The 14,217-nt window shown below is 38.3% G+C and overlaps 1 protein-coding gene across 3 annotated transcripts in view; it reads right to left on the reverse strand.

Moving 5' to 3' along the window:
- The window catches only part of LOC18440484 (DNA gyrase subunit B, chloroplastic/mitochondrial), an 84,565-nt gene that overhangs the window by 27,174 nt on the left and 43,174 nt on the right, over positions 1-14,217 (reverse strand). For all 3 annotated transcript variants that reach the window (XM_006850625.4, XM_020671058.2, XM_088874372.1), the window contains exons 9-13: positions 13,347-13,457; positions 8,068-8,138; positions 7,760-7,901; positions 5,704-5,799; positions 4,602-4,730 (exon numbers count right to left, since the gene is read on the reverse strand). In XM_006850625.4, coding sequence (XP_006850688.2) covers positions 4,602-4,730; positions 5,704-5,799; positions 7,760-7,901; positions 8,068-8,138; positions 13,347-13,457 — 549 coding nt within the window. The remainder of the gene's footprint in view (positions 1-4,601; positions 4,731-5,703; positions 5,800-7,759; positions 7,902-8,067; positions 8,139-13,346; positions 13,458-14,217) is intronic.

The raw sequence follows: 14,217 nt of genomic DNA on the forward strand, positions 1-14,217 counted from the left end.
TCTTATCTTCTCTCTCTCTCTCGTGTCATAAAACCAGAAGGTATTCTTGAAGTAAAGTGTTGGATGGAGATTTTAGAGAGACTGGTTCGACCTCTATTCTTGGATGGATTCATGGACCCCTAATGAGAGCACATGGTTTAGGGTGGTGAAAGATAGGGAATCATAGAGTACTAGGATCTGATTTTTGGGGTTTTGAGAGAGTTTTGGTGGGAAATGTGGTGCCGGCAGCCAGCTAGAGAGGCATTCGTGGCCTCTAAGGATGACGTAATAATGCATCAATATACGCATTTCGCTAAGCACGCATGCATTGACAATGTGATTGCCCCAAGCCGGGTTTTTGCTGCTGAGACTTCATTGTTAGGCAAGGAGAATGGTGGTCATGTTAAGACTTTGAGTTCTTTAGGTAGAAACACCAATGGGGATGAAGAGAGAAACATAGGGGAGAGAGAAGATCAGCCCAAGTCAAAATGTGAAGAGAGAGAGAGATGGAGGGGCATTATCGTGAGCCAATCTGAAGGACAAGGAAAGATGATTCAAATCCGTTTGCTGGTTTTATGTTCTCATTACATGATTAAAAATGGGGGATTATGAATGCTTTGATCTTTCGAGACTGGTTCTGGTTGTTTCAGCCTAGAGGAATTTTGCGCTGGGTAGCACTCTTGTACTTTGGAGTTTTAAACTATCATAACAGGGGAAATCAGTGTATGCTGATCATTCTTTTGTTCAACTTTGGAGGCTGATGATGGCACTGTATATCTATGGAGCATTCTGTATTATTTATAAAATGGATAGAGATAATGGAACCTACAATATAGAGCTATGCCAAGTGATTTTTGTTATATTCTTTGTTGTACAAGTCAATAGGAAAGAAGGCTTCAATATTCAAGTTTCAAGATGCAAATCTTGATAGGCAGCTCTTAGTAGGATTAGCTTTCATATTTAACTAAATGGATCAAGGGTGATTAATCTATGGAGGGATTATTGGGGGCTCCCCCAAGTCTATGGCTCTATGCACACAAGGTTGCTATGTGAGAGAGGAAAGAGAAGGACTGTTATGTGAGAGATGAAATAGAGGAAGCAAAAGGTGAAAACACACAGTGAGACAACAAATCCAATTGGTTTTCACCGAGGATAGATATGGGGAGAAAAATATTCAAATAATCTTTAAACTCCTTTGAGACCGAGATTCCGTCATATTCCGAGCGCGGCCCATCTTTTGAAGAGTCATGATCCCCCATTGATAGGGATCAAGATCCTTTGCAGTCAAGGATCGAGATCCCTTTAGATTAAGAACCGATATCCCAATAGGTAGGGACCGAGATCTCCTTATAGGAGCAAGCGAGTACCGCTTAGGCTCTGGTTCCCGGATCATCGAATCGAGATTCCAAGAGGGGAATGCCACCTCTTGACCAAGATTCTCGCAACTAAGAGATGAAGATAGGAAAGGTTTAAGACCAGACAATATCCCGATAGAAGTTGGAAATCCATGGCGGAGATTGGCATATGTTGGCATACCAAGTTGTTTAACAAGATGTTGAGAACAAAGAAAATGTCAGACAAATAGAGACAGTAATGGCGTACCTATTTTCAAGAACAAATGAGACATACAGAATAATATGAACTATCGAGGGCTTAAACTAATGACCACACTATAAAGCTGTGAGAGAGAGTGGTTGAGCAACGACTAACGCATGGGATGTGTGCATCAAAAGACCAGTCCGGTTTTATTATGGGGAGGTCAATTATCAAAGTCATTTTCCTACTTAGGCAACTGATTGAGAAGTTTAAGGCGAAGGAAAAAGTCCTTCACATGGTCTTTATTGAATTAGATAAAGCATTTCAAGGAGTGCAAGTCTAATAATAATAGCAGTAGAGATGAGGAAGTAGTTAAGATTGACGGTCAGGAAGTACAAAAAAGACCGCACTTTCGATATCTTGGGTCGATAATACAAAAAAATATAAAGATCGAGGAAGACATCGCACACAGAATTAGAGCTGGGTGGGCTACGTAGAGAAGTGCAATTGGAATTTTATACGGTCGCCGCATACCAATGAGGCTAAAGGGCAAGTTTTATTGGACAACGGTGAGACTAGCTTTGCTCTATGGGGTGGAAAATTAGGCGAATAAAAACAATATACCCACAGAATGAGTGTAGCGGAAATGAAAATATTAAGGTAGATGAGTGGCAAGACAAGAAGGGATAGAATTCAAAATGAATCTATTCGAAAAAATTTAGGTGTGGCACCAATAGGCGATAAAATGAGAAAAAGTAGACCTAGGTGGGCTGGCCATGTGTGACACCGATCAAGTACAGTACTTGTTAGGAGGTGCGAATTAGTTCAAGTAGAAAGACTGAAAAGGGCAAGGGGTAAGCCCAAAAGGACATGGTTGGGAATAGTCCGAAAAGATATGGAGATTTATGGCCTCACTGAGGATAGGGCCTTTAATAGAGTAGGATGGAGAACCAAGATTCATGTAGCCGACCTCAATTAATTGGAAAAAGATTAAAATGATGATGATATATACGACAAGGTGCCTAGAAATTTAATTTGGCGGGTGTTGGAAATAAAATGAGTCACAAGCAAATATTGACATAGTGAGAGACATGTACAAGGGAACGCTAACTACTGTATGGACAACTAGTGGGGAGACAAATTGAGTTCGCAATGACAATGGGCCTATTTCAAGGGTCAACTCTGAGGTCATATCTCTTTGTTTTGGTTATGTATGAGGTAACCAGGCACCTACAAGATGAGATACTATTGTGTATGTTGTTTATAGATGACAACATAGTTTGATCGATGAGACAAGAGGCAGTGTCAACGCAAAGTTAGAATGTTAGAGGGATGCTCTAGAATCGAAAGGTTTTAAAATTAGCCAGACAAAGATAGAATATATGGAATGCAAATTTAGTCATAATAGGAATAGAAACACAAAAGTAGTTCAGATTGATGGTCAATAAATACCAAAAAGAGATTGTTTCTGATATCTAAGTTCGATAATCCAAGAGAATGGAGAGATTGAGGAAGATGTCGCACATAGAATTAAAGTAGATACGCAAAGTGGAGATGTGCATCCAGAGTTTTATGTGATTGCCTGCATACCATTGAGACTAAAGGGAAAAATCTATAGGACGTCCGTAAGACCAACCATGTTTATGGGACGAAATGTTGGGCAGTCAAGAAACAACTTATCCATAAGATGAGCGTAGCTGAGATGAGGATGATGAGATGGATGAGTGGCAAGACAAGAAATGATAGAATTCATAATGAATACATATAAGGGAACTTAAGTGTGGCTTCAATAGGCGATAAAATGTGGGAAAGTAGACTTAAGTGGGATGGCTATGTGCAACGTAGACCTAATACAGTACTAGTTAAGAGATGCGATTTGGTTCAAGTGGAAGGCTCTAACAGGGCAAGGGTAAGGCCCACAAGGAAATGGATAGAAGTAGTGAGAAAGGATATAGTGAATTTTGGTCATATTGAGGGTATGACCCTCGATAAAGAAGAATGGTGGAACAAGATTCATGTAGCCGACCCTATGCCCCCGCATAATCGCGACTTTTTGGGTTGTATTGTACAAACGTTACTCACTGGTCCATCTCCTCTTTTGCTCTGGACCACTGTGGTTGCATTGTATTTTGATTTTCTTGTGTACATTGCTTGTAACCGGGCGAGTCTATAAGCCCCAAGTTTTTGTATAGGTTCACTGTGTAGTGATCTATTTTTTGTCCGAGAGAACCTGCCTGTGGGTGCTCTCGGGTCCCCCTCTTGTTTTCTGATACTTTTTCAGTAACACAATCGTTAACTTCACTAAAAAAAAGATTCATGTAGCCGACTCCAAATTTGGAATAAGGCTTGGATGATGCTGATGATAACAAAGTACATAAATACCCTTGTGCAATGATACAATAGGCTAATATACATCTTAGCAGTAACAATAGCATGCCTAGCAAGTCCATATTTACGAGTGGAAAGCCACATAGCAAATGACAGAACGGCGCAAAAATCCATAAATGACACAAAATAATATAGTATTTGTTACTATTGAGTCACACAGCTCAATTACTTTCACGCAAGATGCAGTCAACACCAAACAGTTAAACTATCAATCTACAGTCATAGTTAAGCCTAAAAGTCCCCTTGGGAGGTAACCACAACAGAAATTACAATAGAGTACAGAGTACCATAAAGTGCATAACAAACAACCATGCTCCAATCACATGGATAAAATTATCAGAAGTGAATTCAATGCCAATGTTTCTTGCTAAATGATTTGAATCATGTAAAGTCAATTGGAAACTTTTAGCAAACGATTAAAAAAAATTCTATTGAAAAAGGAGCTGGGAAAGGATACCAGAATAGAATGTAATTTTTAACTTGACAACTCATGTGGTTGTTGCACATTTTATAAGGAAGCAATTCAGTATGATAAAAATAGACGATTTGGAGATGCACAAAAGCCAGAAGCACGAGAAAAGCATGAATCATAGGCCCATAAAAGTAGGAAAAGCATGCCACAAAAACACAATAATGAAACAAATTGTAAACATGAGTCTTTATCAAAATAGTTCCTCATAATCAAAGAAATGAAATACCTTAAGAGCATTAAGTGACTTTAGAAGGACTGAATCAAGTATGTCTGGATGCAACTCCAAGTACTCTGTGAGATGTTCTTGAACAGATTGATCAACTACCCTCCGTACTTCAGGATTTCCTAACCTAGTCTTCAGAAAGAAATAAGAAAATTGCAAGGATAAGCATTAAAAATACACATCACATGACCAGCAAGATGTATCATATGGAGAGCAATAATTTAGGATATGTTTGACAACCCCACAATATCATGATATTTCATGATATTGTGGGATCTGAATAAACAATGATACTAAAAGGCTCGTAGCCCTGTTTGATAGACGAAAACCCTCTCCTTTGTAATCCTGATAAAGCCAAGTAATCTAAATCCTGCGAAATTCAAGTGGGACAATAAATTTGGAGAATTCAGAAAAGTGTATCTTGTGGCATATGATTTTAGCGCCAATGAAACTTAACGGGATTTGATTAGGCCAGCCCTAACCACCAACTGTCCCAATCTCTCTCTCTCTCTCTCTCTCTCTCTCTCTCTCTCTCTCCGCATGAATAACCATGCCTCCTCTCTCTATGCACCCACTCTATCTCTCTCTGTTCCATAATGTTCCATTGAAGAAGGGAAGCAGGTAACTGGTTGCAGAGATGAGACTTTCCCTCAAGTGGAATTTGCTATAGGACATGAATTTGATTGTAGCTTTAAGGTTTTTCCTGGATTTGAATGCCATGAATGGGCAGTTAGAGTACTTCATTAGGGTACTGTCATTGACCTCTACATTGCATGTGCTTTGATCTTCAATAGTGTGTGTGCCTGTGGGCGCAAATGGGCGCATGTGAGAAAGAGAGAGATGTAGAAGCTGGGTACAAAACAAATGTGTGCCAAAGAAAAATAAATAAATGAATTTTAATTTAATTACCCAGACAGTATAACATATCAAATATATAAAATTTTTGAAATAGAGGTAGACAAACAGATACAAGAAAAAACTTATTAAGACAATATGTTATTCAGATATATGGAAAGCTAGCAAAGCCTTTATCCAAATCTATATTATTCAAGATCTTGTTTTTATCAAACAGATCCTTCAATAACGTGACAGAAAAATACCACACCTTAGTCTGTCCCTCAAACTCCGGGTTTGGAACTTTGACCGAGACAATGCATGTTAATCCCTCCCTTACATGTTCGCCACTCAAATTAATGTCCTCCTGCAATTCAACAGTTCAGAATTGGAATAACCCTGAATTTGTAAATATCACAAACAACAAAACTGTTTCTAAATGTATCCCTAGTCCATCCCAGATATACTGGAATGCATACCATACTGATTTCTTGACACCTGATACATCAATAGTTCCAACTATTTTTAGCAAAAGCAGAATGAGAAGATTACTCAGAGATGTCAATGTATATAAAATCTGGCAGAAAATTCCCATAGTTCTTTTTCTTGGCATAGAATTCCTAGCAGTTTAAGAGAAACAAGTAAATAAATTAGAAAAGTTAGGTTAATTACCAATGAGAAAGAACTCCACCAGCATGAGCCCAAATTAGATCACTTAGGAAACAACTCAATATACCACAAGAGATAAAGGAGAGGCCCCAATTTCAGTCATTGGAAAGATATGTCCTAGCAGAGTGGATTAGACCTCCAACCTTTGGATCTAAACATTACTTAATAAAAGAGAAATTGCAGCACTTTGGGAAAGGGAGGAACCCAGGTCTACATATCTAATGTAACAAACTTCATTTCAAGACCAGGCAAAGAGATGCTTTGATATATCTCAAACATTGCTTCATATGACCAAATTGATGCTTTTCACTAAATAAATACACAAACATTGTGTCAATGGCAATGCTCAAGGGGATTAAACAGAGGTATAAAGGGTCACATAGTGACAAGATCATCCATACATGTATAATAACAAAAAATGGATTTCTCTAAAGAATAAACATATAAAATTAATAGTGGTTCTTATTCGGTAGAAATTCGTCAGATCGACATGTTGAAATCCTAACACCCTTATCCTGAATCCACATTCACATACATAAAATTAATATACGGCCCATGTGATGAATGGATAAAACCAACTTATGGTTCAAGCAGGCAATCTCAGCAAGCTTTGGTGATGATATCCCTAAATATGCCGAAAAATGGAACTTGCACCCAGAGGCTTGTGCAGGTGTATACTTGATGAGTGCCTCCATTGAAGATGAAGTAACCACACATAGCACCCAGATTTGGTCACCACAAGTACAGATTTGAACAAGGCAAAAATCCAAGGAAGCAAAAGTTGTGAAGTGTAGGATCATCACTCTGATCACATGTTAATGTTAATAACGTCATGGAAAAAGCTTGAACCGCTGTTATCCACACAACAGCCGCGAAAATGAAGAAGTGACAACAGGTTGGGAAACACGGAATTTTCCAGCAGTTTTTCATCATGTTTTACACTCGCACAGGTTAAAACTCTATCGTAGGAGTCCTAATGGGCTGCATAAAGGGATAGTAAAGTGTACATAAAGGACACTTATGCCTTCACCTAGAGGAAAAAAGGCAAAAGCTACATTAATACAACAAACAACCATAAAATGATGAGAACAAGGTTCAAACACTGCTCTTGCTTACTAATTCTAAGAAGTCAGGAAATTTCCATTTGTTGTTGAGCACAAATTACAATCAACATGATGAGACAATTAGAAGGCCCAAAAGAAAATATTGACTGGATTCTCTAAGAAATGCATTACAAAAAAGTTTTCGAAGAAAGCATCATCCACAAAAACCATACAGTTGACTGGATTCTCTAAGAAATGCATTACAACAAAGTTTTCTAAGAAAGCATCATCCACAAAAACCATACAGTGGCAGCATCACTTAATTCATACAAATAAGTTGTAAGCTTCGGATCTAACAGGCCAGAGTCCCTCAGATCGCCTAGAACTAACACTTCAACATGTGTGGCCATAATAAGACCCATAGACCTCTTTGCAGTATCAAGACTTCAACTAACCAAATTCCAGAACTACAAGAACTAGGACTACACAGACCATTCATGCTGGTAACCACTGAACCAGCTACAAAGGTACATACATAATGGCAAAAGGAAAGAAAACACAAATATGTCAACCACCAATTCATATAAAACTAGAAACCATAAAACTGACATGCACCTTGATAACCTTTGACTTCTTCCCAAGGTTATTAAGGGTTCTTGTTAATGATGCCTTCAGGCCGTCTATATGAGTGCCACCATCAACTGTTCGAATACTATTTGCATAACCTAACAAGGTATCTGTATAAGCATCAGAGCACCTGAGTATCGCCAAGTGAGGGTCGAACGTCAGAAGAGGAGAATACAGGATTTGTACAAGATTACAACACTTATTCAGCTTAGGTATGAAAGAAGGTTGAAACAAAATATATTGTCAATTAAAAAAAAAAGAGAGAGGATATTAGGTCTAAAATGTATGTTGCTCACCATTGTAAAGCCACATCAACAGTAATTCCGTCAGCTTTCTTCTGGAGGAATACAGGATCGTGTATAGGTTTCTGTGACACAACTTGTAAATTATATGACATGTAAAACATAAAAATATAAAATATAAAATATAAAAAAATCAATATTAGATACATGAAGCCCTAAACCAATCAGCAGAATTTATCATATGAAACAGAATTACAAAATGAAGTTTAAAAATAAAAAAAAAGGAAAAAAATAGATGGCTGGTGAATAAATAATTCCGAGATAACACTTTCAGCCACATGAAAATGGAAGTCCTAAAATGCAAAAGCAAACTCACTCCTCATGCAATAATTCCCACTGCTATGTAACTTTAGGAGAGACACGAGATGGAGTCCACTTATATCCTTTTTTTTTTTTCATTTTTTAAATTATTATCCTTTTCATTTGGTTTGAAACTATAATGCCATGATAAATCAATTGGATATTCCTACTGCTTTTAATAAACTCTATACATAACATGCCTTTAAAATTCTTAGTATTTTAAATTACTAATATTTTTTGTTTTAAAAAAAATTAAAGCAAGTTTAAAAAATAAGAGATTAAAATTTTAGGAAATACATAAGATGGAAGTCCTACTGCCCTTACTCTTTAGTAAATGTGCTTAGAAATAGAGATTGAGAATAGAATTTGATGAGATAGATGACAAAGAGTTCTAAACAAATGGTGTTCCATCAGTTTTTATGCAAAGACATTAAAGCGGTTACGAGTATTGTCCTACATGGATGAAAGTGGTCATGTGTGTAGGCTCTATTTGGATGAAAGAGGCCATTAAAGTTGTTTGGAGTTGGATTCTATCTGGGACAAAGTAAGCACCATCCCTCTTGCATTGGCATGTGACTAGGCCTTGTCTAGATCAAGTTGACCCATACCCTTGCTTGATAGGCCTAGCCCCTACGACGAAAGTCCACATGTGCCATGTCAAAAGGGGTATTAGCCAAATGGTAGATGTTGGACCATGAGGACACCAGGATGCTCCTCAGTCAAGCCTGGCAAGAGGAAACCAAGAGGCCAAGAGATAAACAGGGCTCTTTCGGTGTACAATGAGGCTTCGGAGGACACATGCCAAAAGACCTCAAAACGGCATCCTAGAGCATGCACATGCCAGAGAGAGAACTCTCGTGTCTTCGTGATGTTGTGATCCTTGATATTTTTGGGTCTTGGTGATCCTAGAGCATGCACATGCCAGAGAGAGAACTCTCGTGTCTTCGTGATGTTGTGCCTTATCTTTGAGACTTGACAGGGCGGTAACCACAAACTTGTCCTTGGGCCTGGAATCTATGGCTATTTGTGTTCCTCTATACCTTGGCTAGCTTTGATAAGCCAAGCATGAGCCCCTCGCGTGGAAGAAATGTGGATTGTGGGCCTTTTGGGTAAGTTTCAGGTTTAGACTGTGTTCAAAGGTAGTGATCGAGTACCTGGTTGAGGATCTGACTCCATTGGTAGAACACACTTCCCATGGTTTTTCATGTGGTTCTGGAATGATTAAGGAAAAATAAATATGGTGCTATTTTCTCTATTTAGCACCCATATTTTGTGGAAGTAAATTTGAATTTAAAATGATGATGTTTATGACTAAACAACTATGTTTAAAACAAGCGTATTCATGGAATTAAATGTTATTTGTATTAGAAGTCAATTTTGGAGGTTATGGGACTTGGACACAATTTCTATTTAATTTGAGCCATATGATTTTTACCATTTTATCACATGGACTGCACTGGCCATGGGGACCACATGGCTGTAAAAAGGTCAAAGGCCTTGTGCTTGATCACCCTATTTATTCTAAAAAGGTGCATACCCTCCAAGATTGAGTTCTAATGGGAATGGGTTCAAAAACTACTAGGTAACTAATTTGATCTAAGTAGATTTGATTCTTTAGAGCATTGAAAACTCAAAGGGTGGTTAGGATTGACTCTTGAAAAGAAATTCTAATTCAAATTGGAGTTTGCCATGAGAAAATAATTTGGAACAGAACATTCTACAGAAGGGTTCCAATGGACTCCATTTTAGATTGGAAGAGTAGTTGGGATGGAATTCCTCCCAAGGATAATTCTGGAATATCCACCCCTAATCAATGATGGCTAGCTAAAGGCATGGATGGTGGAGATCAGACTTCATCATCATCCAAGCCTCGTCCCAATGATTTGGAGGTAGCTATCATGATAAGATGTGGCATAATTTTACGTTGGTTGCCTACCAAACACCATCCACCTCCTTCACCTAAGCCTCGGACGAGTTAAAGGGTAAGTTTGAGGTCCTCACCCTTATTAGACCACTAAAATCAAACTTCTCACTCGATATATCTCCCATTAGAACTTGAAGGCTATTACACTTTTATATCCACTCTAGCGCTAGAATACTTTTTTATCATTAAAAATAATTTTTTATCATAAAATTAAACTACAGAGGAAATAAAAAACATCAAACAAAGTCAAAAAATGCCAAGCCAACATCTCAAGATTACGGCATAGAACTTGTGTCACGAGTGACTCATGAAGAACCACTTCGTTTACAAGGGTGACAACCTCTTGGTTAGCTCCACTGAACATCTCTAATAAAGGGACCACACCCATTTATGGCATATAGAGCATTCCAACATGGTTTACTAGGATCTCCCAGTCCAGAAGGCGATTTCCGAAATCTCGCTCAGGACTTCGGGAGAGGATCTTCAAGGGATCTCAATTTTTCAATTTTTGGATGTTGATGCCCATTGTTGGGGATTGAGATCCCAAAAGGTTAGGAGTGATCTCAACGTTTTGAAGATTACAATATTTAATTTGTACAAAAAATAAACACTAAAATCTTGATTTTTTTTTTTTTTGAGAAAGTTAACATTGTATTACTGAGAAGTGATAATTACATAGATATAAGAGTCCAAGAGCACCCACATGGAGTGTCTCTCAGTAAAAAATGCGTCAACCTGCCATGTAACAAAAATGGGTCTATAGGATCTGCCCAATTACAACGATTTACGTGAAGATTTCAAAAAATAAACCAGGGCTGGAAGATGCCCAAATACAAACTGTCTATGTTGTGTGCATGTGGTCCAGAACAAAAAAGGAGTCGGACCGAGCGTGCTCCTCTACTTGGATTCTAGCTCCCTCTTTCGTCATGAGATCTGCGAACTCATTGGACGTCCTCCAAATATGCTTCCAAGAGACGTCCATATCCCTGCAAATGTGAGCAATTTCATCAAAAATTGAGGTTAGGTGCCACGGTTGAGAAGTCATCCCACTTGCCCAAGAGAGAATATTTTCTAAATCACCTTCCACTATCAGGTGTGAGCCCCAAGAATGGTTGAAGCTTTTCAGACCATGTAATAGAGCCATGGCCTCTGCGTAGTGGGAGTCCTTGAGGCCAAGATGCTCAAAATAGGTTAAGAGGATGTTACAATGATGGTCTCTAAAGACACCCCCAGCACCTTCCGAACCAGGATTCCCAAGGGAACAACCATCAAAATTCAGCTTGATGCTGCATTCTGTTGGTGGTAGCCAGTTGTTAGGTCTTGAAGCCTGTCACGGTTGGTGGTAAAGAATATTTTTCCATTGCTCGAGGAAAATGTTCCCTAATATGCCCGAGAATACCTTATGATTAGAGGCCCAAAAGGTGACCAAACAAGTTACCTTGTGGAAGAGTGTTGATATGTGGAGTTTTAAGTCCTTGAAAAATTATGGTATTTCGTTCCACCCAAATTATCCATATGGTAGCAGCTATGGTAGCCTTCCATAAGGTTCTTCTAGCCGTCGGCCAATGTAACTCACAATCGTATTAAATCAAGGCCTTGACCGTAAGGGGTGTGACCCATTGGATACCAAAGAGTTGCAACAATTGGCTCCAAGTTCGTGGGTAAAGTTGCATAGAATAAAAAGGTGGGGGGATTCCTCCTCACATTGGCACAAAGCACATCTATTGGGAATCGAGATCCCTCTCTTTTGGAGATGGTCCACTGTGAGTGCCCTTTGGGTTTTTAAGATCACACTGCTTTATTCTACTTGTTAGTGGAGATTGTACAATTAAACAGTGTAATTTAATTATTGCGCAATCCCAAAAGGTTGGAATCAGGATCCTCAAATGCTTGGGATCAAGATCCCCAAAAGCTTTGGTTAGAGATCCGTAGAATATGTATCGTATGGGAGGCGCTCCTTACCATAGGGATCTTCGAGCCTTTCGCAATCCCCACTTCCTATCCCTAAATTGCATCCAATCTCTACCCATTCCAAATGGTTTCCAAAAGAGCTTCACATGGGTGAAAGACTAGGGCTAGAGATCACATGTTGCCGCAAGGCAATTTAGGAGACAAGAGCTTAAAAGAGAGACATTTCACATTGGGTCAGTGGATTCCGAATAGTTTCGTGAATACCCCATCTTGTAAGTGAAAACCAATAAAAGAGGGCCCACTAATGATGTAGGAGAACTTGAAGAAACATGGAAAAATCAGCAAGAAGCACATAATTTTGGAGAAACCCTAAGGTTTTCTCCCACTTAGGGCTCAAGCCCTAGGCTTCTTTTACAAGACAAAGTTTTTCTTTTCTTAAAGAGGAATACATGAATGACCCTCCAGCCCACCAATGCCCTTATTTATATTGAAAAATAATTGTTTTGGACAATATTTGTTCATACAATTTAACTTTTGAACAAAAGGTCTTAACTTAAATATAACTTGAAACTAAACTCCCTAACTTTAATTAAAACATCTAACAAGTCCCAAACTGGTCCAGCAATGAAATAAATAAATCTAAATAGCCCTAAAAACTAAAAAAACACCAAAACTATTTTTGCTCTTCTTGTTCTTCTTAGAAGCCCCTCCTAGGGTTTCATCCTCCAAATATGATCGAAAATTAGGAGGAATTTGTTGCTCCCATAGAAGATACTCGTGGCTACATGTGCTCTGATCTCCATCAACTAAGAAGAAAAATAACAAGAAACGAAAGAAACATCCACATGTTTCAGATAATGCAATAGAAAAATGAATTTGATAGATGGTAGACGTTCCAATTAAGATTCATGCATACTACAAGCACAAGCCACAGCCACATAAAAACTATTTCAGACTTAAAATAAATATTTGAGCAGCTTGCAACCCTCTACAACCACAGTTTGACGTGTTGCAAACATAAAAGGTCAATTTAAAAAGAATACGCCCATAGAAAGAAGTGCTCTAAAATAATCATAAGCAACGGCAAATAAAAAACTTTGATTTAATACAAAGCATCAAATTTCATCATCGGCCATACCTTATCAGTATTTAACCATTTTACGTATTCAACTAATCCACCTGCGTAACAATACTCATTGTATTGTGCCTTCTGGGAATCCATATCCATCTTCGTTAGGGTAATTGCTAGCTGCAACACGGACAAAAAAAATTGTTAGCTGCTATAGAATATCACAATTTGCAACTTTTTTTATTATAAAATCAATTTACTACTAAACACCACTAGAAATAAATGAGAGGAACAAGCCAATACAAATAAATTATTGCAGCATTGCCATGAATGAATAATATCTAGCAGCTCATATCATAGTTGTTGGAAATTCCTGAGATTCCAAATCGTTTTAGGAATAAAAAATGTAGAATCCCAGCTCGTTAAAAGAATCATGTTTTCAAAATCGACATCCACACAAGGGGAATTGCGGGAAATGAGATTCTTCCTTTAAATGAATCGAGATTCGATCTAAATGGAATCGCCTACATATGTGGAACTGAGCTTCCAACCTCTTTGGAATTTAGTTCTTAACCTATTTGGAATCAACCCATATGGAATCGAGATTCCTTCATATATGGAATTGAGATTCCGACACATTGGAATCGAGTTTATGACGTATTTGGAATCGCGATTCACATTAGTCTGCAATCGGGTTTCGACCCAATTAGCAATAGGGATTTTTAACTCTATGTCGTCGAGTTTCAATCCCTTTGGAATCAAGATTCTTACATCAATGGCATCTTGCGCCTTGACAACTGAGAACCTCATCAAGCAGCCAAGATTAGAGGTCTCTAAGACTTGAAGAAAGGTTCCTTAGATTTGAAATCAATGTCTGGATTATCAAGCCTCAAACACAGCCTCAGACACAGTATCAGAAGTAAGGTCAATTCATAGACAC

The sequence above is a fragment of the Amborella trichopoda genome, chromosome 8, assembly GCF_054954075.1.
Source record: "Amborella trichopoda isolate Santa Cruz 75 chromosome 8, AtrichopodaSantaCruz75HAP2 v2.0, whole genome shotgun sequence".
Classification (NCBI taxonomy): Eukaryota; Viridiplantae; Streptophyta; class Magnoliopsida; order Amborellales; family Amborellaceae; genus Amborella; species Amborella trichopoda.